The sequence below is a fragment of the Anastrepha ludens genome, chromosome 2, assembly GCF_028408465.1.
Source record: "Anastrepha ludens isolate Willacy chromosome 2, idAnaLude1.1, whole genome shotgun sequence".
NCBI lineage: Eukaryota > Metazoa > Arthropoda > Insecta > Diptera > Tephritidae > Anastrepha > Anastrepha ludens.
Genome location: NC_071498.1, coordinates 147,576,328 through 147,595,472, shown reverse-complemented (window position 1 = coordinate 147,595,472; position 19,145 = coordinate 147,576,328). Strand labels below are relative to the sequence as shown.

General features: G+C 38.5%; 1 protein-coding gene across 5 annotated transcripts in view; it reads left to right on the top strand.

The window, feature by feature from the left end:
• LOC128855546 (uncharacterized) overlaps positions 1–19,123 on the top strand; it is a 28,743-nt gene extending 9,620 nt beyond the window's left edge. For all 5 annotated transcript variants that reach the window (XM_054090532.1, XM_054090534.1, XM_054090536.1 and 2 more), the window contains 5 exons: positions 9,515–9,805; positions 9,883–12,170; positions 14,437–15,638; positions 15,703–15,804; positions 16,808–19,123. In XM_054090532.1, coding sequence (XP_053946507.1) covers positions 9,680–9,805; positions 9,883–12,170; positions 14,437–15,638; positions 15,703–15,804; positions 16,808–17,127 — 4,038 coding nt within the window. In that variant the 5' untranslated portion in view covers positions 9,515–9,679 and the 3' untranslated portion in view covers positions 17,128–19,123. The remainder of the gene's footprint in view (positions 1–9,514; positions 9,806–9,882; positions 12,171–14,436; positions 15,639–15,702; positions 15,805–16,807) is intronic.
• Positions 19,124–19,145: the final 22 nt, after the last annotated feature.

Sequence of the window (19,145 nt, the reverse complement as noted above, 5' to 3'; positions counted from 1 at the left end):
ATGTTGGGAATTTATTTAGATATATATTCTTTCTCTCTCGCATTATCTCCCTCTTTTTTTGTCTGCCTTGAAAATTTCACTTCTGTTATGTGTACTACGCTACACGCACTTTTTTTAGTGTACTTGGACTTTAATTCGTGCGGTAGTAGACAACTCACGTAGGGTCTTCCATCATTACCAAACGTATGGAATTTGACCTCGTGATTCCAGATATTTAATTTGAATTTAATTTAGAACTTCGTTCAAATGTTGATTGGCAAATACAAATCGTTTTGCAATAATTGTTTTTTATACATGGGTTTATGTTGAACGATGCCTCCAATCAAAGAATTTTTCTGAAGTTGTCTTCGAACAGTTTGGGCTAATAAATTTACTCCGTAATTCGTCGTTTGTCGCGGCTTAATTATGTGAGCACAGTCGTATTATATTAATTTTTCGCGAAACAAACTCACTTTAACACAAAACATAAAAATATTGAAACCTTCTCGTTCAGTATTACTTTGAACTATATAAGTTTATTTATTAAAAAATTTAGTTATGTCAAGGGTTACTATGTTATTTTTGATTGTTTTCAATTTTACTTCGTAGTGGCTTAATTGTATGAACACAAGTGTATGCGAATTTGATTGCAGATTTACGGCTAAAATCAACTGGTCACGTTGTGTAAATAAGTGTGTATACATATAGTTTACAAACATGTGCATATACTATACATACATATCGTAAGGGATATCAAATTATTCCGCTTTTATTTCATTACAAATATTTCTTACTGATATGGTGACAGAGACGAGAGTAGGTACGGACGGTATCGTCTTTGTGAATGTTTCAAAAACAGTAGCAACAATACCAAAGAAAATGAAATGAAGTCGTAGAAATGAGAACATGACGATAACAAGACAAAATGTATGCAGAATACGTACATGGTACTCACATACATTCATTTCTACATACACACGTATTTTAGATAAAATAAAGCTCTCTCTTTTGTATGTCGTTGAAATGGCATTGGAGATCAACAAACACAAATCTGAGTCGAGCGCGGTTTTTCACAACCTTTGATCTCTAAATAAACAATCCGCCACCAATATATATAATTATTTACATTGACAACTTAATTTTCCTGCTGTCTATGCGTATATCACAATACCTGTGAGTAACTATTCGTGAGCTGAGCCGATGAACTATTAGCAAGTGTTGAACGACTTTGAGAGAGGTTAAATTAACACCTTCCTCAACTCTTGATCCGTTATCGGAGCAGATTATACTCCTGCATGGGCAAACCTTTTACATTGATTACAACACTTGTCGGATGTACCAGCGTTAGAAGGATTTGAGTGATGTTAAGACAATAACAATAGTTTTTTTTATCGGCTTTTTATGACAGATGTACTCACAGATGTTTGTGAATGGTCTTACATGCCAGCTTCAGATTAATGGCAATTATGATACTCACAAACGAAGTATACGCAGGCAAAAACTTCATAGAGTTTAAAGGCTTCTTTGCCTAAGGAAGATTTACTTCATTTTAAATCGCAAACATTTTGTCAAAATGTGTTTGACATTAGTAGACGTTTAAAAGTAGACTCCATTGTATTGCAAGGCAAATCAATCCTAAATAGATCAACTTTCCCGGTCGAACTCACACACTCTTGTCGACGCGCAAATGTTTAAAGTCGTCTAAATGCAAATTTACTAAATGTAAATTTCCTCATTTATATTTCCAAAGTGCTATTCCGTGTGTGTTTACATTTACTCTACTCGTACTATTTTTTAGTTTTTTTGATTTTTTGTAAATTTCACTTTACTGTGTTTTCTTTTTTGTTTGTTTTCTGTGTTCATATTCCTTTTCTTGTTTTTGCATTTGCAAATGTACACAAATAATTTCTGCGCCACCTCGTGCCATACAATCGCTATCATTTATTTTTGCTGACGTGCATACTCCCATATGCATACATACCCATACATAAACACCGTGTGCATAAAGTTTTAATCAGCATGCCGTGTCGTGCCATATAAATGGTTAATAGGGGCGGATTACACGGGGTGGAGGAGAACGTTTTTGTTTTGTTTTTTGTATTTATTGCCGGACGAATGAAGGCTTTCAAGTACGGGGCGTCGAAGATGGCAGGGGTTTGATATCGTTTTGCCCACAGTGTTTAGTCATATTTCGCGCGTATTGTCAATATTATTGTTATTGTTGTTAATTCGTACACACGTAAGAGTCGACTGTGCCTGAGTCTGTTGCTGAACATTGACGATGCTGCTACAAAATGTTGTTTATGTTTTGCCTTGTTGTTGTCACAGTCGCCTTTCCTTTTCTTAGTTTAAATTCTGTTTTGGCGTTCATGATGTGGTTGTTTCAATGTATTTGATGTGTGTTTAATTCCGCTGATGGTGGTAGTGGCTGAGCAAATAGGCTGTGGTGGGGGTCTGATTATATACCTTGCCGAAGTTTTTTGTTTTACTGTATCCTTGGTTTGCCTTCATAGTATGTTTCTCCTAAATGCAACAACAATGCAAGTGCAGCACAACTACAAAAGAAGTAAAAGGGCATGCAACAATAATAACAACAGCGAAAAGTAGAACGTTTTTCTATAGAGCAATGCTAATAAGGAAACCCGTATTCATTTATTCGTTCATTGAAAAACAAACTTTAGCTATATGCATATAATACAGTGGCGCGCAATTATATAGAACCAATTAGAAATATTTCTTTTTTATGAAAATTTCCTGATTTATTTTTACATAATGAGATTTTTTGTGAAGTTTCGTAAAAATATGGTGCAGTGAAAATTATTTAAATTATCGTTCATCGTAGGCGAATGGTTTTGTGCGTGACTACCATTCGATAGTTCCAGGTTCAAAGTCCACTGTAGACGTGACTCCCATTCGGATTCGGCTTAATACAGGAGAACATGAAAACACGAACATACTACCACTACGTCAGGAGGGAGCTCGACAAAAATTTTATGTTCATGTTGAATGATACAAATAGATGGAATGTACATACATACATACATGCAGAAATATGTGTATCATATACACCCATTGACAGCTATTTAGAAAGATGGTATTTTTCTCGTTGATTTTTTTATCTCTTTTTTCCCCTGGCGGTGTTCCTTCACATAACGAATGCACGCTTTGGTCAAGCGCTCCTCTAGCCGTAGGTGCGCATTGTGGGTCATAGAAACCCGGTTCTAGGGATTATGTGAAACCCGATTTCAATTTTTAAATCGCTAATATCACCTGAGATCGTTAGTATAATTTTGTGTCAAACAAACCGGAAAGCTATGCCATGTATGGGGTGCCAAGATATCTGACCAGACACCGCGAACTTGAAAGAAACCTGTAATCAAAAGTAAAATATACGCCATTTTGGCCTAATTTTGTTTGCGCTGCATACCCGCTATTAAGTTCGTAATAATATTCCCATTGATTATTGTATGAATGAAAAGGAAGGAGGCTTGTACGTCGTCTTTCGTGTCCTGTAGTCATCATAGTAACTCATCTAAACTCAGATCTCGCAATAAATCTAAAACGGAGTTTGGTTAAGTTGGGCGTACGAGCCTTTCCTCCGGTCTACTGCTTTAAGCTCAGCACATAGTTTGTTGCCAGCTTATATATCGTAGCCTTAGCTCTTCACTTCTTGACAATGTGTTGCCCCCTGACAAAGAATGGTTTGGGGATCCTATTTATAGTGAGGCCGCAGCCTCTCTAGCTAATAAATCCGCTACTTCTTTCCCAGATATACCTCCATATCCTAGGACCCCTAGCAAATTCAATTGCCATATATTCCAGCGCCTATGCCTTTAGGTGTCCCATACCAACACTTTTGGAGTTTCCTTTCGCGTGCAGGTTTAATCCAGTTTACTTTATCGGCCAGTTCGACCCTGAATTACTTTCCAAATTTAAATAGGAGAAACTGGCAGCTGTAGGTTCAACAATTTCATGCTCTTAGATGAAATCACTAAAACCTTTACTAAAACCTGTAGTAGCATTAAATAGGGTGCGCTTGTCTGATTTCTCGTCAGCTCGAGTACCTCCCCCAACGCTGGTGCGTATTACTTCCGTGATGTACTCGCATGTTACGCGTTGAAGCTTAGTCAGTGCTGCCCGTATTTCCGAAAAGGCGGTTCTCGATATCCATGTGATCGGTATCGCAATAAACCATCTCAGGATTTTTGGGCTACAATCCCAGGGAATAATGGCAAACGGATTCCAGAACACTATCTCTTCGTCAGGTTCAAAGTTCTTTACATTATATTGCAAAGGACATTCTCGAATTTGCCTCTTGCATGTTACAACCTCGTCCGCGTATCTTTGATAGCGAATGCCGTTGTTAGTCAGTATACGTATGCAGTAAGTCATCGACAACTAGGCTTTACAGTAGGTGTGGTAGAATAGTCTGTTACTGAGGACGGTATATTGTTGTTCCCCGCCAAATATTCTGAAGCAAGAACTACGTCTCTGCGGCTCAGATCCACCTACAGCTTTGCTTGAACCGCTACTAGATTTCGGTTAAGGAACTGTCTAATGCAAGAATAGTTAATATTGCCACTAAGCGTCTACACATGATCAGGTTTTCTCCTGTGAGATATCCCATATTACCTTGTTACTATCTTTTGAGCCAGTATTATGGCCAGATCCCTCGAGGTAAACATACGTACTATGACGGCCGTGGTCGCTACAGTGCGGTGTAGGTTGATCTGAGCTAGCGTAAAGTTTAAGCCCTCCTGTGATTTGCTTGCCCTAAGTAGGTCCAGTAACTTGTCTGTATGCTGCAGGCCCACTACTTGCCTGGACTTCCCATCTGAATAGACTGCTATCTCGGTGGACATGGCTGACACTCGGACTATTTGGGCACCTAATCATTGCCATCCTCACTGAACATGGTTTCCGGCTGCATTTCTTTATCTCCGCCAGTCTTGTGTTCTGTCTCCATGTTCTCACAGTTGTATATATATTGTATGCATATACATACATATATATTTCAGGGAAATGTAAAATAAATGTAAAAGGACTAGTAGTAGTAGTAGTAGTAATTCTTTATTTATTTATAAATATTTCATCTTACATTTCAATAATTTTTACAATAATTCGTTTAAATATATAAATACATAAAGAAAGAAATAATAAATTTGTGGCAATAACAATGTTGTCTGTCACAACTCAAAAATCAATCAAAAATTGAACTCTGCAATAAGAAAATTTCTATAGCGTACTGCTGAGTATATAAAGCAAGTTAGTCTTTTCCAATTATGGCCATTAAGTATACATATCTATTACTTCTGCTTCATTTAGCTTCGCTGCGTTTAGGTATTTCATTCTGATCTCCTTCAGTACCGGACATCTTCCTAAGAAGTGCTGCATATTTTCTTCCTCGTTTAAATTGCAGAGGGTGCATATTTTCTGAGCATTTCCATACGTAGTTGCATTTAGCTTCAGTAAACCTCATCTTGCTTTGAAAGTTGTAATATCAGCTAGCCGCATATCTTCTTTAATATATGATTCCCCTTTTGAGTAGTCTAAATGTTTATAAATTCGCTTCGCGCTTGACTGTGCTTTTTGCCTTGCCATGTTGATATCTTTTATTTTCATTTCGGTAAGAAGTTGCACACAGCGATCTTGCCAGTCTATAGAGGTGATGTTTTCTTCAAACTTCAGACCGAACTCCATTCCCATGTCGTTCAGATGTTTAAGCTAAAACACATTTTTACTTAAGATGCCTTGTGTTAGTTTGTGTGGGAGTCTGTTGCAATTATATTTATAAATAGTTTTCCAGATATACTTCATGTGTAATTCTAAAGAATACATGTGGCTGTCTTCTATATTAGTTTCTAATGTTGTTGCATAATTTGAAGTGAACTCGGATAGTTTGAGGATTCTTTTAATAAAGTAACGTTGAAGTTTATTTACCTCATCGAATAAGGCATATCCCCAAACTTGCGCTGCGTAGGTTTGGATCGCTCTGCATACCGCTTGGAACAGCTTCCATTTTGATTTTAATGTTTATTATTTTGATTTCTTTATTTATTATTTACCTCATCGAATAAGGCAGGTAAAAGGACTATATAGCGTAACTTGAACCATAACGAAAAGTATAGCTTGAACCAGCCTGCGTAGAAATCGTTACGTATATTTTATATACGTTTCCTACGTTTCGCCGCGATGTGGGTTTTCAGTTTCTTCATTGCCTGAAATAAAAGTTAATCTTTAACTCTTTACAATATGCCACAAACAAAAATACGCAATGTAGTAATCTACAAATACAAAATAATTTTTGTTCATTAGATAAAATAGTAGAAATAATAGAAAATAATAGCATAAACATTCCGCATACATAGTTGGGGAATGTTGTTGGGATGACAGCTCTTGGTTGGAGCTGTAGTAGAAACGATGTCGTATGTAGATAGATGTTTGGCTTCCTAAAATGATGCCAACAATTTTAAAGAGCTATTAAGTAATTTAAAAAATATTATTTAGAAAAGCATAGTTTGCTTCACACATTGCGCTTAACACGTCCACTAATGTTTTGTTGAAATTTACTATGAGTACGGTGTTTTAGAACTCGAAATTATCATACTTTGGGAGGCGTGTAATAAACCTACGATAACTTTTTTCACATCAATATATTTACATTTTTCCAAATATCGGTGTTTCATATAATGGATCTGTTGGCCAATAACTACGTAATGCAATTTTTTTGACCTGACCCATTAAAATTATAATACCAAGAAATCGCTTCATTTCACGAATAATGACATCAACCCACTTCAATGTATTTTTCTCAATTTTATACCGACGGTTTGGTTGGTGATAGTATCTAATTGTTTCACGGCACAAATATTATGTCGCTATCTAAACTTTCTTCTATATCACTATCCGAATCACGGTTCTCACCTTCACAACTACTCGGTACATCGAAAAATATTCATAAAAGTGCTCCGCAAAAAATTCTCACCCGTAACGACGGTATATATGTAACTTTAAGGCGCCTTTGTGGTCTAGAGACGTGAAAATTGAAGGCGTTGAAAATTGAAGAAAACAATCGGTAAATTCTTTATTTACAAGAAAAAATTTGTTTTTTATTAATCAGAAGTCATGTCACTATGGTGGGTAGCAGATTTACAAAAAAAAAAAATTTCTTAGAAAAACAAAAAAAAAAGATTTTTTTCACGTTCTTGCTCTTAAAAAAATAGAAAAATTGATTATAAAATTATAATTCTGCTACCGGCGAGAGCCACAAGTATACTCAATAACATATTCAAAATTGAAATCAATCGGTTTAGTACTTTTTGAGAAATTACCAACGCCAACATAGTTTCGAGAAAAAGAAGGTTAACGGCGCTTATAAAGGGTTTTCCAATAACAGGTGTTACAGGTGAATGAATTGCGCCATCGAAAGATGATTAATGATTTGTTATGGCCGGAATTGGATGGTATTGATCTGGACAACGTTTATTTTCAACAAGACGGCGCTACGTGCCACACAAGCAACGAAACCATTGATCTTTTACGGGAAAAGCTTCCGGACCGTGTTATCTCTCGAAGAGGTGATCCCAAATGGCCACCGAGATCTTGTGATGGTCTTGAGAAGGTCTACGCCAACAGCCCAGGGTCGATTCAAAACCTCAAAGATGGAATTCGTGAGGCTATCGAGGACTTAGAGCAGCCACTTTGCAATTCGGTTATGGAAAATTTCATGAAAAGAATATTGTCCTGTAAGCGTGGTCTTGGTGGTCATTTGCCTGATGTTATTTTCCACTATTAACGGCATCTCTTCCTCTTTATAATGAAATAAACATCCGATCATATTAAAAAATAGAATTTTTCGTTGAATATCAAAATAACACCTCTTATTAAAAACCGGTCTCGTTTTAAGGGGTTATACGCAGTTATGACTTTCAAAAAAATCGATTTTTTTTTATTGCATTTTTGTAATGTACATATATTCAAAAGTATACGCACGAAATTTGAAGTAGATCTAAGCAATACTTTCGGAGTTATACCTAAATATGTAGAGATGCCTCGGCACGTTTTAAGGTAGGTATTGAAATTTTAAACGTGTTTTTTTCAAAACGGCATTTTTCAAGTCGGTGTACACGATATCTCGAAAACGGCTTGTTTGATCGGTCAACCGTTTTAACTCAATCTTTAAAGATACATTTTCTAGTAATTAATCGTTCCTTTTGTAAATCTGATACTTATTTTCCATTTTATAATCAATTTACGGCCAAATTTTAACGTAAAAATCGAAATCATTTCTTTTAAAAGCTGCCATTTTGTGAAAATTCACTATTTTGATTAGCCGAACGATTAATTACTAGATAATCTAATATATTAACAAAATTTGTTTGGTTTTTTGGTTTCAGATAATCCAATCCTGAGTTACGATGTACACCGTAAATCGTATTTTTTTAAAGGAGGTTCCAGAAATCGCCTGCAGCGCGCTCTATAATCAACATTTTCATAAATAAAAAATTTTGTTACGTTCTTGACGGATGCTTTTATAACCGCCAAAAATTTTCAAATTAAAATATTCTGAAGTTTCTTCAGGATAAATCCTTGACAACCCGTCTTTTATTTGCTTCATAACTGCGTATAACCCCTTAAAGGACTGTAACGTCTAAACTACAACGAATTGCAATATAAAAATTTGCAAGTATATTTTTGAAAGTATAAACTATCATAACATGAAAAAAAATTAATTTTTTCGAAATTCTAGGCCAGAAAGGTGCCTTAAAACAAAATTAATAAATACATACTATGATTATTAATGTGTGCACCAAAACTTACTTAGAAACACAATGGATAACGTTCAACAGCAGTACAAAATGCCGTTATAACGAAAGCAATCAATGAATTGTTATTGTTATTGAATCATGCTTATTACCAAAACGAGATATGTCGTTCCCGGTCGCCAATAAATGTCTAATGAAAACGAGAAATCTCGTTCCCGGGCGTCAATGTGTAAACTACTAAATAATAAATAAGCATGCGCAACAGTGTTTATGGCGAGCCGACTGTTTTTCTATGATCATTCGCTTACCAACGAAAACGAAGGCAGATTTTTCGCGAATTGCGATCGAATTTTTCCGCAACCTGGTTCTATAGAGAATTTGCGATCGATGCAAAGCTGTGCAAAATCTTTGAATTCTGCTAATATGTGGGATTTCATGGCACCACTTTATAACGTTTGCTGTTCATGAAATCTCTTATAGTTGATAATATATTTGCGCATCATTTAATACCCCTTAAAATTTGATCCAAAACATTTCGTTTCTCGTTTTTGTTTCAATTTGAAATCTAAGGAAAATATCTAAACATGTTTTTCCTATTATTTTCGCCCATCTACATGGATGCATGTAAAAATTTGTTGTTAAAGTTAAAGAGGTGCACAAACAACGATATGTAGTTTTCTTGTAAAATCTTAAAGTTGCATAATTTACATCTTGATTCTGTAGTATTAGTACAAAGATGTTTCAACTTTTGTTTGCTCTTTTTTTTATAGATACTTTAAATACAAATTTACACAACACACTTTAATTGCAAGCGCAACTGGAGAAGTAGCTACTTAAAGAGGAATAAACAACAGGAAACTTGAAAATCCAACCGCAATCAGCTACGTGCAAGCGTGTAAGAGAGAGGAAATATTTCGAAAACTGTAAATTTGGACATGTCATGTCAGCAAGTATCACGACTCATTACAACAGCAACAACGTCAGTTTCATCTGAAGATCAGGATCCGTATGTGTTCACAGAAACAGTGCCAACAACGCCACCCATTTTATTTAACACACAGGTGCTTATTGCTCCAAATTGTTCCTTTTTAGAATCACATTTTATCGGTAATTGAATATGTTTTCGATACATTTGTAGAAAACGCGAAGCAGAGTATTCATAGACGCACAAGCAGTAACGTCAACATCAACACCAACACCAACACCAACACCAACGCCAACGCCAATACCAACACCAGCTGTAACTACAACAGCCCCAACCATAGCAATACCGACGGCGGCTACACTAACCCTCGTCACAGCCACCGCTATCAAACGACCGCAAACAGCAATAGTTACAACCAACGCAAAATTAAAATTCAATCAGAAACTGCCATTGGGACCATTGAATGGAAATAATACAAAAACGCAGGCGGTATCGACGTTGGCTGCTGCAACGGCCCACAATGGGCCCACAGCAGCAACAACGGCAAAAACAGTTTTGCCTACAGCTGTGAAAACTACAAATTCGCTATCTCAGAGGCAACAGCAGCAGCAGCAGCAGCAGCATCAGCATAAGAAAGCTCTGAATGTGTGTATAGTGCGACCGCAGCAACAACAACAACAGCTGACTACAACAGTGCGACCGCACTATAAAGCGCAGCAGCAGCGAAAGCAAGTATCATCGCCACCTCCATTACTGCAACACACACCGTCGCTATGGCAGACGCCATTGCTTCTGAACACAGCATCTGCCGTGGTAAGCCCACCGACATCACCCGCATCGTTGCCCTCCCCGCCACTGGCGACCGCTTTTACGCCCGCGCCAGTACCATCGCCGACTGCTGCTGCCACGGCAATGGTCAGTCCGCTGGTTGCAGTATCAGCGGCCCCATTGCCACCATCTAAATTCCATCATAACACACTGGCACAGCATTTGCAGAAAGTAGAATGCATTAAAAAGCCAAAGAAATCGATTGCAGTCGTCGAGTTTCAATCACAGCAAAATATTCAGGAACAGCAAGCAGTATTGAAGCCACAACAGTCGCAGCAGCAGCAGCAGCGATGTGATGCAGGCACCAGAACTGTCGTTGTGCAGCCGACGTCAGCGCTACTGCACACACATGTGACCCAAAAACCCCAAGCACAGGCGAAAATGAATAAGCCCATTGTAGCCACAACTTCTGCTCCGCCCCCATTGCAGGCAATTCAGGCGGTTTCACCACCACAACATTCCGATTCCGATTTGAATGAAATTCCAGTGAATGTTATATTTCGCAAGCCTCAAGCGAGCGAGATTTTACATTCACAACTCGGTGACAGCGTAAGTGTGACTGCCTTGGGCAAAGCTGTAAGTCGCAGCAGCGGTGAAAGTGGTAAAACAATGGTAAATAGCAGGAGTTCTGCAGTGGAAGCATTCAAAAAGAACACAACTTATATGAAAGCGAAGAACGTAAAAATTATCTCATCCAACATGCAGTCAAAACCAGCGTCTGCTTCAGCTGTGCTCACAGAAACTGCAGCAGTGACACCGCCGAGTTTGCGGCCCGCTCCTCATGTGCTACGTGACATTGTTTTCACGCACCCTGGTCCCGCGAAAATTACACAGAGTAACGATGCTTTTACAACACCTGCCCACACATATAGTGCACCTTACCAACCACCTGCAGCTATGCCTAAACCGCAGCAAAATATGTCTTCCATGGCAAAGCCACCACCGCCTCAACCGCCACAACCGCTAAATTATGACACTACATCCCCTGCTCAATATGTGCGTAAGCCAGTGACAGGTGTTAAAAACATCCGTGCAGAAGAGAAGTGCGCGCAGAAGATTACAGATGCCCACAAAGTAATGGCTGCGGTCAAAGCCAATACGGCTGCTGTGAAACACGTGCCCAAACCAAAAGCAACTGCCACGCCAACGGTGTCGAGAAGCAACAATGCCTTGCCAACGTTCATAAAAAAGCGCAGCCGCAAAATGGGGCCATTGCATTCAGCCTGCGATAACCAAATGCTGACAAATGGCACTACTTTAATTGAAAGTAGCAGCAATGGACAAAACAAAGGTAATTGCCGCGCTGTGGCCGTGGTGAAGATGGCCACTGCAGAAATTGAAGCCGATACAACTTTGTTGGCATCCGCCACAGTACTCCCGTATTGCATGCAAAAACATTGGTTGTATATTACCCGCGAAATACAGTTAGTTGGAAGCGTTTGTGTGGTTGCAACGGCAACCGGCAAAGGTGTTGGCAATTTGGATGCAAGTTTAGCGCCGACAGCAAGTGAACGTGAGTCGCGCATTACGCAGAGAAAAACGCTGCTGCGACGTCAAGCGTTACAACTGCTCTCCACACATTCGTTGCAAAAGTTGCCAATGCAGGCAGCCAAACGTCGGTTGATGTGCGTTGATCGTTTGTTGCAAAAGTACGAACGTCATGGTACAGATGAGTAAGTTTCGGTTTGAATTTGGACTTTCCGTTTTGTTAATGAATATATTTTTCTTAATTATTTGTACCTATATCTGTGTGCACCAATACGCTAGGCTATTGATGCTCATTATAGCGCAGACATATGAGAGAAGTATAGACATGAATATACCAAACTCTTTGGAATGAAGAAATATTTAAGTCTATGCAGCAGCGGCGTTCGTCTGTCCGACTATGGTAAAGGGAATGTGGGTTTGACGAGCTGTGAAAATTACCCATGACTTCCGACTGTCAAAATATTTACTAAAATTTGTAATTTCATCATGCATCGTTTCAAGCTTACCGATCGTTTGGAATTTATTAAAAAGTATTCTTATATCTCACCTTTATTGGCACAGCGGCTTTGTTTACAAGCTTAATTCTTACCTTTCGATAAGTTGGTCTCCTTCTCTGCGCACGCAACTCCGCAAAGAAAAAGAAATGTTGCTGGCGATTAAAGCAATTGGTTCTAAATTATGGCGCCTGTCTGGTCGCCTGGAACTAGTGATTCGCAGTGGACAAAGCTCCAGACATGCCAAAACACTACAATCAGGACAGCCACGGGATGAATCCGTGGCCCCGAGAGACCCGTGTAACTTTGGCACAATTGCGTTCTGGATATTGTAGCAGACTAAACTCCTGCTTATCCAGATTCGATCCCGACGTACCCAATATATGTCCAGCAAATGAAGGCACACCGCACGATACTAACCCTCTTTACCACCTGGACAAAGGAGGTCAAGCTGTCCCTTAAGGAAAAAGTCGACGACACACCAATTCCGACGGTAAATAACCCCAAAATTTTGGGTGTAACCTTTGACAGCCTGCTCTCCTTCTCTGCGCACACAACCGCAATTGCCACTAAAGTCCAAAATCGCAACAAGGTCCTCAAATCGCTGGCCGGCAGCACTTGGGGCAAAGACAAAGAACTGTTGCTTTCGACATTTAAGGCAATTGACCGGCCGGTTCTAAACTATGCTGCGCCTGTCTGGTCGCCTGGAATTAGTGATTCACAGTGGACAAAGCTACAGACATGTCAAAATACCGCCATTCGGACAGCGACCGGGTGCCTCCTGATGTCTCCCATACAACATCTACATAACGAGGCACAAATGCTTCCAGTAGCGGAGCATAACAAACTGCTCAGCAAGCAGTTCCTGCTGGGATGTTACCGCAGGTTTCACCCCTGCAGACACCTGCTTGAGCCTGAGCCGCCTCCTAGGCACGTCAGGAGACACCTCTTAGACTACGCTGATGAAATCCAGGACAAAACTGACCGCAACCTACTGGACCGGACAGTATTTAGACAGTCAATAAACGACATCCACCGGGAGACCGTTACCACCTTCATGAACTCCCGTCCTGTGAATGCCGTAATCGGAGTCCAACCACCACCTATTGCAGACGAAGAGCTCCAGCTTCCCCGTGAGACTCGTGTAACACTGGCACAACTACGTTCTGGATACTGTAGCAGGTTAAACTCCTACATATCCCGAATCGACCCCGACATACCAAACACATGTCCGGCATGTGAAGGTACCCCGCACGACACTAACCACCTCTTCACATGCCCCCTCAAACCGACTCATCTAACCCCCCCCTCCCTCTGGACCCAACCTGTCGAAACAGCATGCTTCCTGGGCCTACCCCTAGATGAGCTAGACGAAGACGACCGATGATATGCCCACACAGACAGGGCTACCTATGCTGTTAAAACAACAACAACAACCACCTATTCACATGCCCTGTCAACCATACTCACCTAACACCCCTCTCCCTCTGGAAGCAATCTGTTGAAACGGCAAGTGTTCTGGGCCTAACGTTGAGCTAGACGAAGACGACCGGTAACTACATTGCAATGACAGGGTTTAGTAGGCTGCTAGAACAAGAACAACAAGCTTAATTTGATCAAAGTCGGCGCGATCATTTGAATAATTTGTTATTCCATACATAGTTTCATGAATGTTGTTTTAAAATTAAGCCAAAATCAATTTGATATCCACGCCGTTGTTATTTTATTTAAATACATTTTTTGTATCGCTCTTATCTGGTCACCCTATAAAGCTCGCGTAAGGCCGCTTAGACTTTTCTTGACTGTTCCCACGACAGTGGGGTTATCGTCACCGGAAGGGCGCGGCCAGGGCCTGCCACTTCAGCAGTAGTTCTACGATATTTTTGTATATTTTGTTTTTAGTTGTTTTCATAGTGTAATTGTGTTTCATTAATTGTTAATTATTTACATTTCATAGCATAACTACCCACAATAAGTGCAATGTTGTTGGCTGTAGCAAGAGCGTCCTTGAGATGGCACTACAATGTGAAGACCACATTGTGGACAATATATCGCAGCACATTTTCTTGCCGTGTACGGCGAAATTCGCCGATAATACCCAATGCCGTATACCCGTTTTTGACGTAATACACGACCTGCCCTTATGCCAGGAGCATTCGCGTAAGCGTGACGCTTACAATCAGAACGTGCACGACCAACAGGCAGGGATTCAGAAATTGGCAGATTCCGCTATTGCCACAACCCAACCTTCTTTGGATTGTGATGCAGGCGATTTGCTGCTGCAGTTACAAAAAATTCAACACAAACATAAGCAGCAGCAGCAACAACGACAGATTTATAAACAACAGGACCTATATGATACCGTTGGGAAGAGCAAAAAATCTGGCAATGCAAAAGTGACGGCTACGCGTAAACGTAAGGCACCGAACGCAGCAGCAACAGTCGGGCGACCACAAAAGCGACCACGAAAAGTGGGAGTGAATGGGACGCCGACAACGCCGGTCGTAGCCGCAGCTGTAGTGCCGCTACAATTGACATCAGCAGTGCTTCAGCGCAAAAGCAGCACCACTTCGCTAGAATCAATAGCAAGTAATTCGCAATCGTCTAATTCACAGCCGCATTACATTTCCTCGAATATGAATGCTCAAGTTCAGGGGAAGATCGCAATGCCTGCACTGGCACCACTCAGCGGACGCAATGCTCCAGTCGTAAGTAGCACTGTGTCGCCGGTATCTGCTCCGAAACGCAAGCTCAACTTTAGCACTGTGAGCGGCAGCGATAATGGGACAACACTAGCAGGCAGTGATGTTATGTCTCAAGATTTGAAACCACATGAAATTAACCAATTAGTGGCACAGTTCTCCGTTGCAGTGAACAATAATAATAATAACAACACGAACAACAATGAAAATAGCAACAGTCTGAATGCATACAGTAACAGTAGCATTAATAACTGTTATAATTATATCAGTGCAAATTGTGATTCCAACTTCACATCGGCACTGGGCTCGTCTTCGTCGTTGCCTTCATCAACAGAGGAATTATTCCGCCAAGAGTTGCTAAGTGTTTGCGAAAATAGCTCAGCATATGCCAGTTCCGAGGATACCGGATTGGGTGGATTGAGTGAGACAGAACTGATGGTGGGCCCCAATGATGCAGGTAAGCCGTGTTATAGAAATTCTTAGCAAATAACGTGAAATTGTTTTTTAATGTTTTTGTACAGACGATATACCGCTGGGCGACACACGGCTACTAGAGGAGCATGATCTAGCAAATGTGCTTAGTGCGCTACCGGAAGATGCATTCAATGAATTATTTACAGCAGGTAAATAAAGAAATTCCTCTCAGAAATCAAGTTTAATTAGCGTATTAAGTTGAAATAGGGTTTAAATTTCTACTAGGTTGTTCAATAAGTTTTATGGTTCTATAAGAGAGGGCGTTGCTACTACCCACATTTTTTTTTTTTATGTTGGCACACTCTTCATATGAAGGTATGTGAAGCTTCATTTCAATCTATCAATTCATTATTTGTTTACAAGCCATTTAGCATCGACGTGCCACAGTATTTTCTACAATAGGAAAAAATCAAGTGGCGTGCAGAGATTGAATTTTTATTTTTGAAAGGCTTAAAACGATGGAAATTTATGAACGATCATCACTAGTATAGTAGAATGATGGGTTGCTGAATTTAAACGTGGTTGTATAAGACTTGAAGACGATCCACGTCAAAGACGTCCAAAAACAGCAACAAAACCAGAAATTATAGAAAAATGGGATATCGTATTGGAAAGTCGTCGAGTGACTGAAAGAGAAGTGGGCAGTGTAACGAATATTTTGACTTATGTATTGGGGTTCAGAAAGCTGTGTGCACAATGGACGCCGCATTCGCTAACAATAAACAAAAACACATTCGAATGCGACTAAAGAAAAACATTTTTCTAATAGCGGTCGCCTCTCAGCAGGAATTAGCAAACCTCCGAGTGTATTTCTGCCATGATCTGTTTCCCTGCCCAAAAAAAAAATGCATGCGTGGAAAACGTTTTTCATCAAATGAGAGGTGATAACAGCTGTGGAATTGTATTTTTCAGCTCTTTCAGATTTTCACTTTAGGGATGGAATTTTAATCTCATTGAAACAATTGTAGTGATGCTCAGGTAGACTATACTGAATAATAAAGTGAATTTCAAACCATAAAATTGTGTTTTTCTTATCGAACCGCAAAACTTATTGAGCAACCTAGCATATTAAGATTGGTCTTAACTTAGTTAAGCCTACATTTTCTTTGTTTCCTTTACATAAACTATTGATAAATTCGCCATCACTTGCAGTGCATCAAGAAGAGCGCGAAGAAGTCGAACGAGCACTCGAATTGGCTGACAAACATTTAAAAAGTTTACAACAAACCATCGGTTCAGATATTCATTTCTTAGAAGATTTTCCAGGCGACGACGAGATCTTGGCAGATACTGATGCTATGTGCAGCAAAATGGATATTGTGTCATCGGTGATGGGCTCGCCAGACGCCACATCCGGCATTGACACTTCAACACTGTTTATTGACAGTGGTAGCAACAGTGCAGGAGGAGGAGGAGGCGGAAGTGTACACTCGAACAATATCGCTGACATACGAGGTCTTGTGCAAACGTAAGTTTTGGGACCAATTAACGGCGGTTGGTGGCCGCCGCTTAGGAATATGTGTCAATGGAAACTAAAGGAATATAAATGCGTATGGCGTTTGGGGAATGTAAAAGCATTCTTTTGAATAATGAAAAAAAGATAAATGAAAAAAATAAAAGCAAAGAAAACAAAGAAAATGGAAGAAAAATTATAAAAGTAAAAAATTAAAAAGATAATAGTAAGCTATTTTGTAAAAAAACAAGGGTTGGATTAACATTTTAGCAGTTCGAGCTGATATTAATTTCTTTTTTATATTATTTTATATATGTAACGAATGAATATATATATATATAGGTATACATATATATGTATTGTACATGTCTATGTATATAAGTATATATATATGAGTATTGTGTATATATAAAGCTATAGTTTTTATTGCGTTTCTACTTGACTTTAGGAAAAGTGCTGCGAAAATGGTACACGCGCGAAATGCTGGAATGTTTTTAAAGTCCTTACTTCTAATTATTAATAACGATATAATTTATATATAATTATGCTAACTAATACAGATATATATATATGTATATGTAAATATATATACACATATATATATGTTTGTAAGGAGAAGCGCTATAATAGGCGCTAAACTCATACTGAAATTCAGCGTTTAAATTTCACAGACGATATACAGTTCGTACATACAAACCGTTGGCATATAACGGTATACAAGTATGCTATACAATGGAAAAAATATTCAATGGTAACATCAGAAACAATAAAATATGCAAAGAATGAGAAGAAAAAAAATAACGTTAATCGTTGCACTCAGTGAAAAATCACTGCAACAAACGTTAACTTACTTGATTTAGGAAGTAACATCGTAAGGGTGAATACTGTAACTTGGTGAAATTATGGGAAATAAAAAAGAGCATACGAAACTTAATGGAAAAATTAGAAAAGCTACCGGACATGTAAGGAAGAAGCGAAAGGATACCAGTAGCTTTATAAATTGAGCGATTTCTTTTGCTTTTAATAAGTGAGTAAGTGTTAGGAATGTTGTAACAAAGCAAAAAAAAAAAAACAAAAAAATGTACATCCATATTCATTATTGAAGTGGGTTGGGTTAGTGTTTAATGGATGTTCATGAAAAATGTTGCTGATAAAAACTTCGTTAGCACCTCTATATAAATTAGTTTGAAAGCTACTACGTCTGGTTCTTTGTTATTGTTATTTTTTTTTTTTTTTTTTTTTTTTTTTTGTTTGTTTAAGCTGCACTACTCGAAAATCGCATAACCAGTTCTTAACATTTGCTCTGTTTACTAAATCAAAAGATTTTGTCAATTTGAAACTTTTAGACTCGTAAAAACAACTGAAAAGTGCGTTTAATTTCAAGTTGCACTAAAAAGAAACATTGAAAGAAAATCTTAGCAAAAATGCACATGCGTAAATTTAAGGCACATCGAAAGACGAAGAAAAAGAAGAAACAAAAAACAACAACAGCTATGCAAAACTGTTGGCTGACTAACTTTTGTTTGCTTTTCTTTGCAATGCCGTCCAAAGTGTGATTTTATAGCGCACCCAAAGGCATCGCAAACAACTGTGTTGGACTGATGAAACAAAAAAAAAAACGTCTGCTGATAAAATTAAAACTGAAAGTGTAATAATAACCGATAACCCATTAGACAACCCCGTATTGTATTATTATATAAATTATACTATGAATATATATAACTATTGTATATGTAACTACTACTTTAAGAAAATGCTTTATACACTTTTAAATTTTAAAAATTTTGTTTTTATTTTTACTCTTAATTTTGGTTTTCTTATTTCCTCAACAAGCGATTAACTTCTATGTATGTACTATATTTATCTAAATTTAAAATTGGAAAATGTTTTATTTTATTTTTTTATTTGAATATGTGTGTATTTACAATTTAGTGATAAATGGCTTTAGTTAAATGTAAAGTAAAAACAAATGTGAAACCGAAAGTAAAGAAAATATGAACAATGAGAAATTGATATTTGTGTGTATGTTGTTGTATT